Source organism: Petromyzon marinus, chromosome 34 (assembly GCF_048934315.1).
Source record: "Petromyzon marinus isolate PM22_M1 ecotype Great Lakes invasive population chromosome 34, UKy_Petmar_22M1.pri1.0, whole genome shotgun sequence".
Taxonomy (NCBI): domain Eukaryota; kingdom Metazoa; phylum Chordata; class Hyperoartia; order Petromyzontiformes; family Petromyzontidae; genus Petromyzon; species Petromyzon marinus.
In genome coordinates this window covers 10,214,237-10,231,566 of record NC_133700.1, presented here as the reverse complement: position 1 = coordinate 10,231,566, position 17,330 = coordinate 10,214,237, and the positions used below count along the sequence as shown (strand labels likewise).

Below are 17,330 nucleotides of genomic sequence, written 5' to 3'. Positions count from 1 at the left end.
GGAACTATCGTGCACACGCGCACACTAATTTCGTGACTTATTCTAACAAGCATATCTTCGCGGGGGGGGGGGGGGAAGGGGTATTTATTTGCTGCACGGAAGCCGAGCTGTCAAGGTGAAACATGTTTGCATATTTGCAAATAATCCTGTTTTTGCTTCGGTTTGTGATTCCATAATTTGGGCCACCCTTAAGAACAATTAGGCCAGTTTTCAATCTAATATTAATGTGTCGGTTTGGTTGAAATTGGCCATATTCACGAGCATTATCGTGCCCCCCCCACCCCATTGCAAACTGACAGAGGCAATGCCAATGTATAAACGCTTTCAACCTTCCTCGGAAAGTATTAAAATCCCATATATATTTAGATTCAATAGGTTGTTTACTTTTTATCTGCTCGATGGACCGTAAGCAATCAGGATTAGGTGCTTGGTGTTCTTAATTCAATAAGCAAACACCATCACGTATAATAAGTCTGTTCACCTAAAAGTTAACCACACTGAAATACAATAAACCAAAGCCACTGGGCCAGCCTGGCAGCTGTTTAAATATTTGGCTCATTTGGCCAGCATTGGTAATAATCAAATGCAAGCGTGGACTTTGGTCATCTACTACCTCCAACGCAGGGTAAAGCCATACCCACACCAACCTGCTCACGATTGTGCACTGCTTTATACTTAAGCCTGCAAAACGGCACCCGCATGGTAAATAAACCAATCACCACCCCAAGCACTCTTTGCAGAAACAAATCATCAAGTACCTCCAGGCCTTTATCGATTAAATACTAGAAGCTTGGCTCTCCGGCATGGCTTTTCCAGGGCTTATCAATCATTGTAGAATTAATCGATTTGTGTCACGTGATGTGATAATGCACAACACAGGCTCCGTCTTGCTGGCAGACATCTAGACAGGATTTGCTCTTGGGAGTCGGCATCACTGATTTACAGCAGTTCACATTAATCATCGAGAAGATAAATCTTGGATTAGATCCTCTGAAAACTAAAGATTGTATCTGACCTGGTTGAATCCTGTGTGTGTGTGTATATACACACAGCAGGCATTTTCATAGGCTAAATCTTTGCTTTAGTGACGAAGCATTGTCTCCGATTTCATGATTTTACAAGTGCCGACTTGTTCTTGCTTTGTGCAATTGGTAAACAAAACAAGGATATTCTTAGTTTTTTCGGTAAAGTCACGTTTTATATATATTTTGTTATTTTGTTGTTTCTCTTCAACGTGACTTTACCGAAAAAACTAAGAATATGAATTACTGCAGTCACGAAAGCTTTAAATCAAAACAAGGATAATTTGTGAGGTTTAAAAGGAACAAAGCACGCTCACACACATGCACACAGAAGCCAGTCCATAATTTAAGCCAGCAACAGTAATGAGGCAGAATTCGTTGAGGTGCGTGCCAGCAAACAACAAAATATCTGAGAGCCACGCTAATTCTCAGCACGTCCGTGTGACCTTGCACCCCACGGCCTCCTGTGTATGTCAAGTGAATGTTAAAATTACTCTCGAGCTTTAGAGTTCACGCCGGCTGTGGGTTACCGGTTATGTTCGTGTTTTTGTTTTTTTGTTTGTTGTGGTTGCACCCGATTCAAGAGCCGAATGGCTCACAGGGCTATACCAAAATAAATAAACTGAAAACTGAAACTGAAACGAGAGTGCTTATTCACTTAGTTTGAGTAAACTGCTTTGGATGACGGGAACAAGTGAAGTTCCTGTTGGAGCGACGCTGTGGACAGCAAAGCAGCAGTGAATTAAAATCCATTGTTGTGCTGTGCTTCTATGTCCCTGTGTCTATGCTCCCTGCTTTGACAAATCTGTAGTGACCGGCGTGAAGTATGGTCAAATACCCTCACATCCAGCAAAGGCCTGTAACAACACTAACTTCCATATGACAAGCATTAATGAACAGAATTGTAAAAACATCTCAATGTAGCAGGACCCTTCTGAAAAAAAGGAGTCTTGAGATTCGGCGATAATTTCCAGAGAAGTACATAACGGATATTTCCCACAGCAGGCACAGACAAAAACACAGAATTTCAGACAGATGGACAAGCAACTGCCTACCTCCTGGCACAGTGGGACTGTTGAACGCTCCGTGGCGAGGCGCCCCCTTGGACAGTTGAAAAGCCTTTCCCATGCCGGGTGGCGGAGGAGGAGGGGGCGGCGGGAGATCCTGGGAGACCCCCAGGGGAGGTGGTGGTGGTGGCGGCGGCGGCGGCGGCGGTGGTGGGGGAGCAGGTGGGCCTGGGACCAGCAGTGGTGTAGGTGCTTCTACAGCAGGTGAGGAGGTGGGAGAGATGGCACGGGACACACACACAGTCTTCAGACTCGATCGAAACTTCGATGGGTAAAATGGCAGGCACATAAGGATTCATCGATTGAGATTGATTCTGATGCTCATGACACATGGTATCGAATTAGGTGTAAAATCTAATACTTTTTTTATATTTGTAATATTGCTGTATAGGATTGGTTCGAGTCAACCCTGCAGCAAGTGGAGACCCTACATGCACCCACATCGGCAGAACACAATTGATGCTTGAATGTTATCGCAATCCTGAAGAATGACAATTCAACAAACCACAAGGTGGGATGAGGCGGAGGGTCACCTATCCATAACTAACAAAGTTATTATGCTCACTGTGTTGCTACGCAAAGGTTAGTAACACCCTGCTTTGCATAGTCAATCTATCATACCATCACTTCTCAGCACCACACCTCTCTTGATATGACTTGCTCATCTTGCAGGTCAACATCGGGGAAAGTATTTCGCTCACGTGATGCCATAAATCAAATACGTTTAAATTCCTCGTTTCAAAACGACAGGGTGCTAACAGCAGTGCCAGCTGTGCTGTTAATAACCAGCGTTTTGTGTATGACAAAGATCTGGGCTGGCACTTCACTGCTGTTAGCACCCTGCAGTCGCATTGACGCAACTTCTCATAGAGAGTATAATGTTTAGACTATCGGCATATTGGCTTTCTCGACCTATGTCAGGCGATATGAAGTGTCTCAACAGAACGTGACGGTGATGATGAGACGAGGTCGAAACTGGTCCAGAGTTTGCTTACACAAATGGTGCTAGTTAATACAAGCCCAAATGGCCCATAAGACGATTAAATATAGAGAAGTACATTTTAAGTGGAATTACTGAAAGCTGATTGATTTTATGCATTACTTAGAATGTCCCCACTACAGGAAGTAACACGTTTTACTGTAAAAACCATTGTCGTTGTTTTAACGAATCTTGCGACTTCCTGTCTCCTTCATTTCCCAACCAGAGCTTTATCTCACCCATTGAATTGTTCCGGTAAAAAAACATTAAACTGGATACATATCCATGCAACATCTCTTAATATATGTAAACGCCTGTGAAGTACGGATTCACATAGTTTTTATCTCTTGCGTAACAGCATTCATCAAGTCAACCAACTGCTTAATCAGAGCTGAGCGCCCTGTTTAATGAAACACCAAAATAAACAAATGCATAAACCCCAATGTCAACAATTAATGACCGATTCAAGTAAAGTCTAATTCTTTACTTGCTGCGCTCCCTACAAAGAAAAAACAACGATGAAAATATGCACAGCATGTTTATGAAAATGCAGAAACGAAACGCATGACTTACGGATGTCAAAAAAAATCCCAACAATGAATGACTTTACTGCATTACCAGAAAGGACAACAACAGTCTTTTGAAGGGACTCATCCTTCCGTGGCCGGTGTCTCACGTGCCCTGATTTACAAGCCCCTATGCGGAATCAAAGAGGTTCTCTGTTACGCGATGCGAGATGCGTCACGCATGCCAGCCCTCTCTTCGCCCACAGTTCCCTACAATGTCACTACCAAATGCTTCTCGAACACTAAGACACATGCTCCATCTCCTGCAGCTTCTTCTCTCAATCCTTGACTACATTTCAGCTATTAGAATTCAAATATCCATTTGCCTGGCACGCGATGAACGTTACTGTCATATGCAGAGCTGGTGGGAAAGTGCTGCCGTCAATTGTGTGCAGACCAAAAGTAACTTGAAGAGATCTCAAAATTATCTCTCTGACATCCGCTTCTGCGGGCCTTCATCTAACACAGGAGTTGGCAACCAAAATAACAAGAGCCATATATTTTCGAATTCGGTAAAAACCCAAAATTTTTCAAGAGCAGCAATGCATGTCAATAGGAGACGGTGGTCCTTAATAAATAACTTCACGAAGCAGCAGTCGTTAAAGAGACGCATGCAATTCTGGAGCCGCAGTTTGCCAACCCCTGATCTAACACGAAGGGTTGCATTGCTCTGCAAGAGTTCTGAATGGATTCTTCATCCTGAAATATGATGCAAATGGATGAGATCGGTGGAAAATTACAGACAAAAACCACATGCTTTCCCAGCGGGCCCCATTCCTTCTGGTGTTGTTTGGTGAGATGAACTCACCCGATGCTCGATCGGAGGTAGGGGTTGAGTCAGTGGCAGCGCTGGGGGGAGCGGGCAGGGAAGATGGCAGCGCATCCTGGGACAGCACTATGCTGGAGCGATGAGCCTCCATCTCCTCCAGCCTCTTCTCCAGCTCCGACTGCCGGCGCAGGGCCAGGTCCTTCTCTTTGACTGAGTGGCGCAAGGTGGACACCTGACCCCGCTCCTCCTTCAAGGAAACCTGGGACAATCGGGGACAAGGGGCAGGAAGATGACACGTCTAAGGCTGACCATTTTTCTAAGGCTCACGAGTTTTACATTTGACATGCACAGCCCTTTTTGTCAATCCACTGGTGGATGACGGCCAGTCCACACTTCCATCTGCTGCCAAACACGTATCCCTGCAGCTGACTATAACAACCTGTTTGTGCACGGTAGTGGCCCATTCAAGCATTATCCAGGCAAATACCTGCTTAGCTTTATGAGATCTGATAAGATCCAGTGCATTCTGGGTGATTACGTGAAGTAAAAGGTTCAGAAAAATATAATTCTATTCAACTCTTTGCGGTATGTGACAGTGGATAGGCACCCATTTAATTAAATCCATCATAACAGGTTAGACTTCATAAATAACTTGGGAAGACTTGTGTAAAATGACATCGTTTACGTAAAGCTGCAACAAAATCATAATAATGGAATAGCACTCCCTGTCTGGTAAAGTACTTTAGTTTGGCTCAAATAGTTTAAGCCACACTACCGTAGGTGCCACGGTGGCGAGATGTTAACTACCTCAGCTGGTATCCAGGAGGTTGTGGGTTCGATCCTGACCCTGATGCCTATATATTTGGAGTTTGCATGTTCTCCTCATGGTCATGTGGATTTTTCTCCGGTTCCTCTGCTTTTTCCCTCCACATTTAGAAACATGCATTTCGAGTATTTGGCTGGAATAAATGTCCACATAAGCCATTTCATTGGGCTATCATTTGTGGGCAGGCCGCTTCTGAAAAAGAGCTATACATCTTAGCAGCCTTTGATTTAAAGCTTTCGTGACTGCAGGGATTCATATTCTTGGTTCTTTCGGTAAAGTCACGTAGAAGGGAAACAATAAAATAATAAAAATATACAACAATAAAATTCTCACGACGTTTCGACTGCAACACAAGCAATCATCATCAGGTGTGAAAACCACAGCAAGAAAATTTGAAAAAAGTGGCGGTTTTTTCCCTTCTACGTGACTTTACTTATGTGGAAAAACAAATTGTTTCATTGAGAGTTTTAACAAACTTTGCCGATTCATATTTGTCCTATAACACAGTAAAGGGTGCAGCGCTGCAATTGCTCATGCACGCTACTGGTGGCAGAAGGGCCTCCACTAGGGGGAGCTTAAGAGAGTCCCTCTAGAGGATTGATCCTTTAAATCCTATTAAAATACACACATGCATGCATGCATACATACATCCAAAACAAATGTAAATGCGGAAGTGAGCAAATGACCGCACCTGGAGCTTTTCAACTTCCTTGCAGTAATTCAGCAGTTTCTTCTCCAGCTCCACAATCCTAGAGACTGCCGCATCCTCCTGTTCCTGCAAGTTCTCTTGAAGCTGCAAGAAAACGGCAAATGGCCTTCACATGCATGCATGCTTGCCTCTTCCTGCAGTGAGGCAAGTCAAATAACAAGACCGTCGTTTATTTAATTGTATAAACAAAATAAAGCACAACGCCGCATATCTGCCTGTCACATACCAATTAACCACCCACACCCAAGTGCAGTCGTGGTGCATGATGGTTTAACTTGACAGTTTCTACAGACGTTCACCAATCCCGTCGTTTCACATGCAGCAACGTATTCCTGTCTACATGCACTTACTTCTGAAGTACAATAACGAATGCCCCTATGTTTACAGCATGTTGTGTGTTATGTTTGCATCATAATCTATTTGTTGGCAATGCAATCGCCATTTTCCATAAACGTTCACATATCTGACCTTTTCACATACCTTAGTTCCAAAAGGATGGAATATGCGACATTGCACTGTACATGGGGAGTGGCCTTAAAATAGTTTACAAATAATAGAATAGTGTGCGTACGGTATGTTAATACGAGTACCACTTTTCGGTGAGTTCAAAGTGATTTCTGTATAAAAAAAAAATCATATCAATGTGCAATGTCCACCATTGGATCAAGGCCACCACGGCGGATGAATGCCACCCCACGCTTGTTTGAACAGCGAGACAATTTTGCCTCTGACTTATATCGGTAGACATCACAATGTTTACAGGCATCTGTTACAGGTCACAACGTGCGATATGTGATGTGCGATCAATATAACACTGCGTTCGGAAGCATGTGTGCAGTGCGCGCATGTGTCCTTGCAGCAGCGTGTGTGTGCGTATGTGTAATGCCTGCGAGTGCGTATAAGTATGGGATGCATTCTGTGGCGCATGTGTACAGCGCGCGAGTGCGTCTAAGTATGGGATGCATCCTGTGGCGCATGTGTACAGCACGCGAGTGTGCGTGTGCTGTTCGTGCATTAGAGCCGTGGGATTCCGAGCCCCACGTGGATCGTGGGACCGCGAGCTCTCACCACGGTTAATAATCTCCCTGGTCCCACCAATAATTTATTCGGTTTAGATTTGATTTTGGCCAAGGTTAAGACCCATCGGGCAATAAATGCTAATTTTCTACAGGGACCTGGTTAGACCATAAGCCTGGTTACAGGAAGAATAAAACAGACATGAACAATTCGATACAAAAAATAACCACTGCACATGGTCAAGTTCCGAACGGCAAGTTCGTTCATCAGCATGGGACAACAGCTCATGGCACCGCACAGTAGCCCCAGGCTCATGGGAGAGAAAACCCTACGAGAGCTGGTGGGACCGTGGCCCAAGAGCTGTGGGGTAGACGGCGCTGTACTCCAAGCCCGAGCTCTCGTCGGCCAGTTCGCTGGCCGTGACTGCGACGTCTGCCACGGGGGGACGCCCCCAACGGGCTCTCAAAAAAAAACCGTGGGAGACCTCGTGGTCACGATCTAAAAGAAGATCGGTCCCACTGTCTTACAATTGGGTTTCCGATCGCTAGAGTCCCTCGGATATCGTGACGACGATGATCACCCAACTCTGTTATAGGCAACGCGTGTGTGCGCAGTGCATGTGTAGTGCGTGCGGAAGTGTGTTTGCGGGAGTGGTAGTTGGCGGTCAACACACTGCGCTACAAACCCAATGACCGCGGTTCGATTCCCGCTCACGGCCACCACCAGTGCCGATTTTCTGAACTGGTCCCGGGCCTCCCCAAGGTCGACTCAGCCTAAAATAAGTACCCGGTGTGATGCGTAAACATCGCCACTGGGGAGACAATGCCGGCCAGGCGTGGTGCTGGCCACCCACCCCGTCGTGTGCCGTGCCGGCCTTCATCGGCGCTACTCGCTAGCAACAGCACTTGCACCAACGGGTCTGTTAAGGCTGCACGGGGGATCTTTGCCTTTGTTTGCACGAGCACTCACGTGCGACACTTGCTCGTTGAGCTGCTGCACACGCTCCACCGCCGCATTCTTCGTCTCGGCGTCGTCCACGAGCACGGCCACGTCGAACACATTGTCCAGGTACGCCTGTATCTGCACCTGCAGCTTCTCGCTCTCGGTCTTCTTCAATTTCTATAGCGACGAACGCCACAATCACCACCACAATCACCAACAAAATGACATACGAAAGACGATACAAAGATCCCCCGTGTAGCCTCAACAGACGTTTCGGGGTAAGTGTTGTTAGCAAACACCTTTGAAGGATGGTTTCGGCAAACGAGGGGATGAGTGGCATGCATCACCCCGGGCCACCTTTGTCACTGTACTGGCGATGTTAACACACCACACCAAGGCCCTAATTCGAGGTATCATGTAGCTTGTTTTTCCCATTCTTATCTTGAGAATTTTGTATTGTTAGTCAATCCTTTCTTGCAGCTTACTTTCATACAGCAGAGGTTAGGTCATGGTTGCTTGTTAATAATGATGAGACCGAGTAGAATAGTAAAACAGAAAATGCACCGGTGAGAAGCGGAGGGGCGATCAGAGCGTGTTTGTACAATTTGTGCCGGTACCTCCAGGTATTCGTCCATGCCCAGTTTCGTGAACTCGTACTGCAGGTGAACCCTGTAGTTCATGTGTTCTACCGAGTGCACCACAATGTTGATGAACTGCATGCAGGCCACCTGCGAGAGACAGAGATACTCAATGGAACACTGTGGAACTAACACAAGGATAACGAGCTCCCTTCGTGTTTGATAGTGCAGAGGGAGCAAGTTACGTGAGTAAGTACCTATTAAGGCCACTATGGCATAGGAGGAATGAGTGGTGTGCCCGGAAACCATGCCAATAGGCTTTTGTTTCCCCAGTGCTGATGTTTAGACAACACATTTGTCAATGTGATTTATAACTTTGATCCTTTGCTGTGTATCGACAGTTCAGTGTTAATGTGCCTTTTTATTGAGGAACTGTGTATTATCTTGGTGTGGTCTGGGACTGTTTTGTTATTGTTTCTGCTACCTTGCCCAAGTTTGACAAAGTGGACGTATGTTATTTATTTATATTGAGTGACTTGCTTCTACTCCTATCGTGTTTTCTGTTGTAACTTGCTGACCCGCCCAAACTTGACATCTGTGAAAAAGAGCTTCATAGCTCATCAGATTCCTCCAGTCCAAATAAAGATAAAGATTTTGACATTAGCTGCTCGTTTAATGTCAAGACTTGAAGGCTGAGAGCCAAAAACAAATTCAGATTCCACAAAACAGTGCGCTAACTTCAGCACCATCGTTCCACCCCCCCACCATCCCTCTACCCCAATGTAGTTTATATTTTATTTATGAAAAGCACTTTGAGATGTGGTTGCAATTTGACGCTATTCAAAGCACTGTTGGTGTTGCTGTTGTCGAACAGGTGCTGCCTACAGTAAATTTACTGAGTTTGCTGTGTGCCCCCTACCATAAAGTCCATGCTGGATTCGTCATCTTTGAAATAAGTCAACAGTCGCTCAAACCGATGCCGTTCCTTGCAGACCTGCGTGCAAAAAAAAACACAACAGCCATAACAGCAACAAAACGAACTTTGAATGCCCCTTCTGCAGGAAATGTGTAGTGCTACCGATTTCAGTGACAGTCACCGAATCTACGACATACTTATATGAGTGTTTTGTTCTGCAACTGAAAATGGCATCAGCTATTTAAGTCTCGGACAAAACAAAACAAGCCACACGCAGAGTTGAAAATTCTCTTTCGGAAGACACTTAGCCAAAACAATTATCCACAATGTCACTTAAACCCAAACTTACCACGCCGTCAAATACGTTATTGCATTTTAAGCCAGATTTCAGCAGGGAAAGGTCATTTTTAGTATTGTTTGGATTGTTTTTTCTGTAATTTCCCATGTGAACGGATAAACCAAGACACAGAGAAGACCCCGGGAGGGTCTTGGCAAACGAACAGGTTATTGCATTTTTTCAATTCAACTGCAGCACAACTGCACAGAATATTACGATCACACCGTAGCCATTACAAAGGCTGCTGAGATTTTCAGTTTCCTTTTTTTCCTTTTTCCAATGGAAACAATAACCTGCTTTCACAAAAACAAGCTTCCGAGCTGAAAGGGGCTACTGTATAAATAAAAAAAAATGTACAACTCAAGAGTGGAGTTTATTTTCCAGACTTGAGGAAATACCACTACGCAAGAGCTCTGTCATATATATATTTTTAAGTCACGCAACCTGGCATTCTGTCGTTAAAATAAACCACGTGACAGAGAGCGGCACACATCAATTGGAGAACGTATGTAAGTTAAAAGCATCGTGTTGACTGCTGGGGCAGCATACACGTCGTTTGCAGAGATGAGGGCTGGTGGTCGAGAATAACGACAGTGGCAGGCAAAGGAGAGATCGCAGCGGAGGCCACGTCCGCCACAGGAGATGGAGCGATGTAATCGGCTTATGTGCAGAAGCCAGATAAATCGTTGTACCACAAAATCAATAAGAGATGGTGACGGTTTGGAGAAGCCTTCATCCAACACTGGATAGATCATGGCTGATGATGAGTTGATGCTGATGTACAAAGGTGGCAAATTATTTCCATGACGTTAAAAACCACACTGCTCGTTCATACTTTAAACGAGTCGTTTGCAGCTTGTCAATCGTCAATTTCATAAATTTTAACCCTTAGAGTAGAACTAGATTAAATCAAGTAAGAAACCAAACACTTAACAGTTGTTTTTGTGAATTCCCTGTAAACCAAGCTGATACCATCGAACCTGCTAAACGTATCTGAAACCAGTATCTCAACAGGATCTCAACAAGTGCTAGCTCAGAGACATTCTGACTTATTCGAAAGGAAACGTTTATAAGACAGTAATACCACGGGGGCTGCCGTACAGGTGTGAATGTTGCATTATAATATGCGGGGAGGAACGGATATTGTTCACCCCAAAAATTACGACGGCGAGGCAGACCCTCAGCGATCACAAGACTGGATTGGGCCAGAAATGAAGAGACAATTAAGAATTCTAGAATGGTAGACCATACTCGGACAAGCTGAGAAAAAGTCGACTCGGATGCCGAGGAAACGTAATATGGGAGGAAGGAAGGAAGGAAAAACCACAGCGGAAGAAGAAATGTAATGACGAACTAAGACATTGGGGTGGAGGAGACAAAAAGGCAGGCCAAGCCAGAGATGAATCTAGTGAACCGGGATGTCAAGTACCAATTGAGTGGATGTGGCATAGCACAGGAACGGGTATAGTAACAGGACTAGACATGCAGGCCCCATGTGAGTGGGGGAAAATGCCCAGAAAAAAACATTTCTCAGTGATTGGACAAAGCCACCGAGAACCCTCGAGGGTTAAAACATAATGAGCATGCGCGAGACTCGGGAATACGTCTTCAGTGACGAAGAATAAAAAAAAACCTCCGCATGCTGCCGTAGCGGCAAAAGAAACTACATCAAAGCATCCATAAATGCTGGGCAATAATGCAGTGAGATTTTACACAACACCAAGCGCTAGTTTACATACTGCAGGGTCATGGTTTATATACATGGCGTATTGTATTTGGCTACTTTACTGCTTTGGACAAATGCCCACTTTGTTAAGCTACGGCTGTGAAACTTGCCCGGTTCGATTTTCCGCCAATTCACGGCGATGCTGCACAGCACCGCACGATAGCACAACAGGGGTGAATTCGGATCACGCGAGAAGTGGGAACCGAGCACAAAGTAGGAATATGTAATGTGCAGAGTGTCCTCAAAATACTGGTGTAATTCAGGAGAGGGGCACCTCGGTATATAATATTTTTCAAGAAAAAGCCAGCAATTTACAATAAGACCACATCAAGCTCATTTGGAGCTTGAAATATTATCTACAGAGATTTTGTTTTATCATAAAAGAAAAAATTAAAATGAAGATAAAAATGACACTGAAACCACTGAAAATCACCAGCAAGTCTGGAACGCAGGATGCAATGATCCAGTGGTTGCTGGAGAGTGCACACGAAACCACAGAGTGGAGACGCAGCTAACAGCAAGGCAGCATTTTGCTTCACATTGTGTCCACCATGCCAATCAACGCAGTACGACCGGACAACTGATCGCAGAGCTACGTGGTGCAAAGCCGAAAGTAAACATGGGGAACTGTATCTTTCTTTTTCCCCGCCAGGGTTTATTCTGACCCCGTGCCCCTACTGGACATCTGTGAAAAAGAGCTTCATAGCCCCTTTGGATTGCTCCTCCCAGTATAAATATAGATTCTGATTCTGATCCGCTCGCGCAACTTCGAGGGCGCACTGCGGCTTTACGGGGCCCCCGCCACCGTCTCGCACAAACCGCCTCACCTCCTTGAAGTTGTCGAAGGCGGCAAGAGTGGTCTCGTGCCCCTCGCCCCTCACCAGGCACACGGCGGCAAGCAGCTCCAGCACCAGCGTCCTCGTCCTGCAGCCACAACCCGCACACACGCGGAGCATTAACAGACAGTGGGTGGCGGGGGGGGGGGGCAAGGTGCTGTTGCTAGTCAGCACCTATTAGAAGGCCGGCGCGGTGCACGCGGAAGGCGGGTGGGACAGCTGCACCACGTCCGGATGACGACGTCTCGCCCCACGGCTAACGCTCACGGTACACACGCAGTTGGTTTCATTTATCACAGAGTCGACCTAGGGGAGGGGCCCAGGACCGGTTCTGCTGCCGTGGCTGAGAATCCAAATCCGCTAGATTTTGGTCGGACTGTGTTAAATGCTGGGCCGCCGCTCACCCAAAAACACAATAACGACAACATGTCAATGTACAGCCGTTTTGTCATCCACCGCTGGATGAGGGCCCCGCCAGACTATGCAGGCATTCAGGGTTATCTGCCCACACTTCACTACACTGGTCAGTGTGAATTGGTGAAGATGGGGGGTAGGCAGTGTATACAGGACAATTTTTTTTCTGCACTGCCTTCTACTATTCACAATGCCTACTACATTTGTGTTATGCGCATGGTGCGTACCCATCCAAGCACCTTGCAGGCTGAAACCTCCTGAGCTTCAAAGGTCTGACAGGATGTGGCACATTCCAGGTGATTTGGTCATATACACCATAACCATAACGGCATAAAATACGCAATGAGGCTAGATATTACGATGAAAGTTCTCACCTTTGATTTTTGTTGTTTAAGCTGAGTGCAATCTCGTTGACGCACTGCGGGTGTGACAGCACCTTCTCGAAGCCGTACTGCAGTGGCACACGCACACACACGATGGAGGTCACATGGGTCACCTCACATGTGTGGTCAACAATAAACCATAGTGCCTATGGTACATCTGACATTTTGACAGTCTGTTTTGGTTCGCGAAGACAATTTCAGCAACCCCAAAAAAAAATCATATCTTGTAGAGAAATACCGAGACTGTCCGACAAGAGCTTGTAGATTCGTTAATGAAGCTACAAAGAAACATCCCTTTCAGGTGTGGCTTACATAGTAGGCCCAGGTCACATCACTGTATCCACCATGCATTTAAATGTATGGAAGTGGCATCATGGTGAGATTGCTAGAGGGAAGCAAGTTTCACGATGCATAAATTAATCATTTGACAACGATGATGATGCTCACTAATATATGCATCGAATTGCTGAGCAAGAATACACGTTTTTTCGGAACCATAAATGTTACATACAGATTGTTCCATCGTAAGACCATAACCATGAGAGATGGCGATGGCATACGGAGGCCTACATCCAGCCGTGGATTGATCATGGCGAATCATGGTGATGATGATGTATGCAGCAATGAGTTCACATGCTTGGCCCCTCAAGGCCACTGGAGGCTGCTATATTCATCACCATGAATCATGATCCTGAATCGCGATAAGTTAATTAATCGTGAATAGGAAGGGGGGAGGGCTGCGGGAAGGTGGAGTGGTAATCATGGCACAAGATGCATGTCACAGGGAAACCAAAGCCTTGTTTCTCATTAAGGGAACTTCAATCTCGCGTGGGACAGCACCACTTGTTGCTTGGGTTGTGTCTGTTAGGGGTGACGCCCTGTGTCGGTCGCACCTGGAGCAGGAGCCCAGTTCATCGCGAGTGCTCGCTAGCGGTTGCCAGGTGAGAGGACACACCTGGTAGTTCATGATGGCGCGGAGACACATGATGCACAGATGGACGTCGTCCTTTTGGCTCACGAGCCACGAGTTTCGCAGAGTCTTGTAGCGAATGTTACTGTCGCGCGGCAAAGACAAGCACGTTTAGAAAATATCTATCTATAATTTCGCCTTTTTCCCAAATTTGTGTTCAACCGTACTCCTGGTGTCATGCCATAAGAGTAAGTTATCTATTCGAATCAGAGAATGGCCCACAAAAGTAGATGTCACAGAGCTACCTTACAAACGAAAGGTGACCTCTGGCCTCCGGCCCACAGTAGGGCAGCACTTTGTGGTACCACAAAGAGTACCGTTTGTCACATGATGGTCAAAATGGTATAATTAATTCTCAGTGCTCCGTGCCAAAATTAACTGGAGAACCAGATTTAGTGCGATGGCTTATTGTGTAGCCATTGGTGATTGGGCTGACATCAACTCAATACACATGATGATAAAAGTTAAATGTAGCTTGTGTCATACACACATGGCCCATTGGAAAACGTTTCCACGGATAAGGTAACCTAAGCTGTGTTACAAAGGTCTAGTTTTATTGTTCAACCGATAAGTGGTGGTGCGACATTACCTACTCCATAACTGCTGATGCAATTATCTGGGTCAACCGCCTCAATGTACATAATATAGTTGTTGCTGTACATCAACATCAGCCATACAGAGAATAAAACCTCTTAATCATGTCTACAAACAAGACATATGTAATACATTATTGAAATAAAAAAAATATTATGGAAGAGTTACCCAAAAACCCTACTTGTTTCACTCCGGATGACCGCTGCAAAGTATTATCTGTATTTTGATTTAGTGTTCTTATCTTAAAGGTGCATTGAAAAATGTGATACTCCGACTGATGCTCCTGTTGTTTGTGGAGTGACTCATGCAGCCAGCTGTGGCTCTAGGGTTTGGTGTTACATGTTATTTATGTAGTTTATTGTTAAAAATTCGGTCACAGTTCCTATGATCACTGTTACATTGCATTTATGGCTTTATTTTGGTGATTTCTAAAAGTGTTTTGGTTTGGCCATGTTTTTGTTTATTGTAGTACGGAGTTAGACTGATGGCCTTAATCTAAGTTTTCTTGTTGTTGTTGTTTGACTTGCATCCCACTGGGATTTTTGCACACAGCGTTGGTGTACGGTGCTATTTCAGGAATATTTTTATGTTTTTTCCTGGATTTTCTGTTTGCACATGCACAAAGTCACTTTAAGATGTTTTCTTGTTCATGTTTTTGTTTTTTTTTGTCTGTTGCGGTTGCACCCGATTCAAGAGCCGAATGGCTCACAGGGCTATACCAAATAAATGAAACTATGAAACTAATGAACTTGTCACAAACAGTATGAAAATAATCCGCGTGAGTACAACATTTCCCAAGAAACTCAACCCATCGTCCTCCTGGGCTCGAAGACAGTACCACTTTGAAGAATTAAACAGTAGTTGCAATATGGAGACTGGTCCCTGTTATAGGAACGTGGAATTTCCACTGCTGGTCAATGATCTACAAAGGAAGTGAGTAAAGCCAATTACTGGTTGAACGTGGACACAAGTTGATATTGTGTCTTGTGAAATAGACCTCTGCCAAAATAAGCTCTCCCCTGATATATGTAAAGGGTTAAATGACTACATTCTGGGCAATCACAACATTACCATAGACTAGTGCAACGGGCCCTCGGAGTGGCTTGCCGAGCTGTGGCCTACTGAAAGATACAGAGATACGCAGACTACTCGGATGAAAGAGAAAAGTTAAAAACAAGACAAATAGGAAAGCTGCAGACAAGAGATGAAGATTAGTGAGCTAAAGGTAATATAAACAAAAGATAAGAAACCTGGAGACATATAGAAAGATTAATGGCCATAAGAACAGACGTCACGACGCAGCCGTGTGATATAGTATATAAATATCATGCGATCTGCCAATTTGATTATGAAAATACAGCTGAATTACACTGTCATGGACAGAGTTGGCAGCCATAACCAACAGTAGCTACTGCTCATTACTTCACCAACCAACACACCGCGGGTAGCATCAACAGCACTCGCTGTGACGAGGTATTTGAACTTGACCGATCAGAGAGCGTATGAGTTTGGCGGAGGTGCACAACCGACCTAAGGCTCGCGGCTCGTGACGACCGCGCTGCCGCCAATGTGCTGGACACGCCGGAGAAAGATCGCTGCCTGCCGGGCAGGGAGCCCCTCTGCTTGAGTGACCGGCGGAGCTCCTTTGGCGATGCCTGCCCGTTCCTCGAGAGCGGGGCCAAGTTCTCATCCCCCTCGACGTCGCACCTGCGAGGAGGACGCGAGCACGCGTTGGGGGATTTTGTCAGGGTCAGTGTTCGGGTATGGGCAGAGGTGCACTTAGTTTGGTTGAAGGCACATGGAGTTTGTTGCGCTTGGCAGGAGCTACTATCAAAGAAGGATAACCTGTAGGTGTACAGACAAGATAACAGCCCATGGCTTCACTACGCACAGCCCGCAGCCACCTGAAGCCTACCGCTTCGAAACGGCGCACAAATAAGACGCATTAAATCACACATCTTAGTCAGGTACGAGAAGGGAATACCTTCAACCTTGCAACAAGGCTCTCGTCTTTCATGTAGTTGTGAGCACAATCCAAACAGTCCAAGCATGATCAAGGGTTTAGTGTCAACTAACGTTTGCTTGACGGACAAATGTATTTTAAGTCCTATTTGGCCCTCAGGAGGGAAGTGGGCTCCCCGTAAATGTGCATACGCGCTGCGAGAGTCCACACACAAGTGTGCATTACGCATCACTCGTGCGATTCTCCTAGCACACAGGCGACGATCACGTTGGCGTCTTGCAAAGGTGAACAGGACGTGTCCGACTCGAGCCGCGCGTACTCACGTGACGGCATACTGCGCAAACGCCAGGTACTCCATCAGCACCTCCAGCCCATTGTTCTCTTCGTTCAGGAACTCTCGCACCCATCTGAAGGCAGCGCACGCGTATCGCCCGCAAAGAGGTCAGCACCATGTGTGTTGGGGAGGGCAAGATAGGCGGTGCCGTAGCGAGGCTGGAACAGCACAAGCCACTGACGACTTGACCAATTTCCCTCTTCTCCGTAGCCGTGTGCCTGGGCCCACCCGGCCCGTCAACCCCCGTGCAGTCGCGCCGCCTGTACACCCCCATAGGTGTGCCACTGACAATGTGGGGCGTCTGTGTAATCCTTCGAGTTGTACATTTTTTTCAAGCAATAAGCTGGGAAGTGTATTGGAAGTGCAGTTCGACTTGTGCTCA

General features: G+C 45.8%; 1 protein-coding gene across 5 annotated transcripts in view; it reads right to left on the bottom strand.

The window, feature by feature from the left end:
- The window catches only part of LOC116948695 (formin-like protein 3), a 60,788-nt gene that overhangs the window by 24,124 nt on the left and 19,334 nt on the right, over positions 1–17,330 (bottom strand). For all 5 annotated transcript variants that reach the window (XR_004403828.2, XR_004403829.2, XM_032965662.2 and 2 more), the window contains exons 6-16: positions 16,938–17,021; positions 16,182–16,358; positions 14,043–14,142; positions 13,079–13,155; positions 12,282–12,378; positions 9,395–9,469; positions 8,515–8,625; positions 7,925–8,074; positions 5,921–6,022; positions 4,443–4,662; positions 2,078–2,284 (exon numbers count right to left, since the gene is read on the bottom strand). Coding sequence is in view for 3 of the 5 variants with exons in the window: in XM_032965662.2 (XP_032821553.2) it covers positions 2,078–2,284; positions 4,443–4,662; positions 5,921–6,022; positions 7,925–8,074; positions 8,515–8,625; positions 9,395–9,469; positions 12,282–12,378; positions 13,079–13,155; positions 14,043–14,142; positions 16,182–16,358; positions 16,938–17,021 (1,400 nt within the window). In the remaining 2 variants the exon portion in view is untranslated. The remainder of the gene's footprint in view (positions 1–2,077; positions 2,285–4,442; positions 4,663–5,920; positions 6,023–7,924; positions 8,075–8,514; positions 8,626–9,394; positions 9,470–12,281; positions 12,379–13,078; positions 13,156–14,042; positions 14,143–16,181; positions 16,359–16,937; positions 17,022–17,330) is intronic.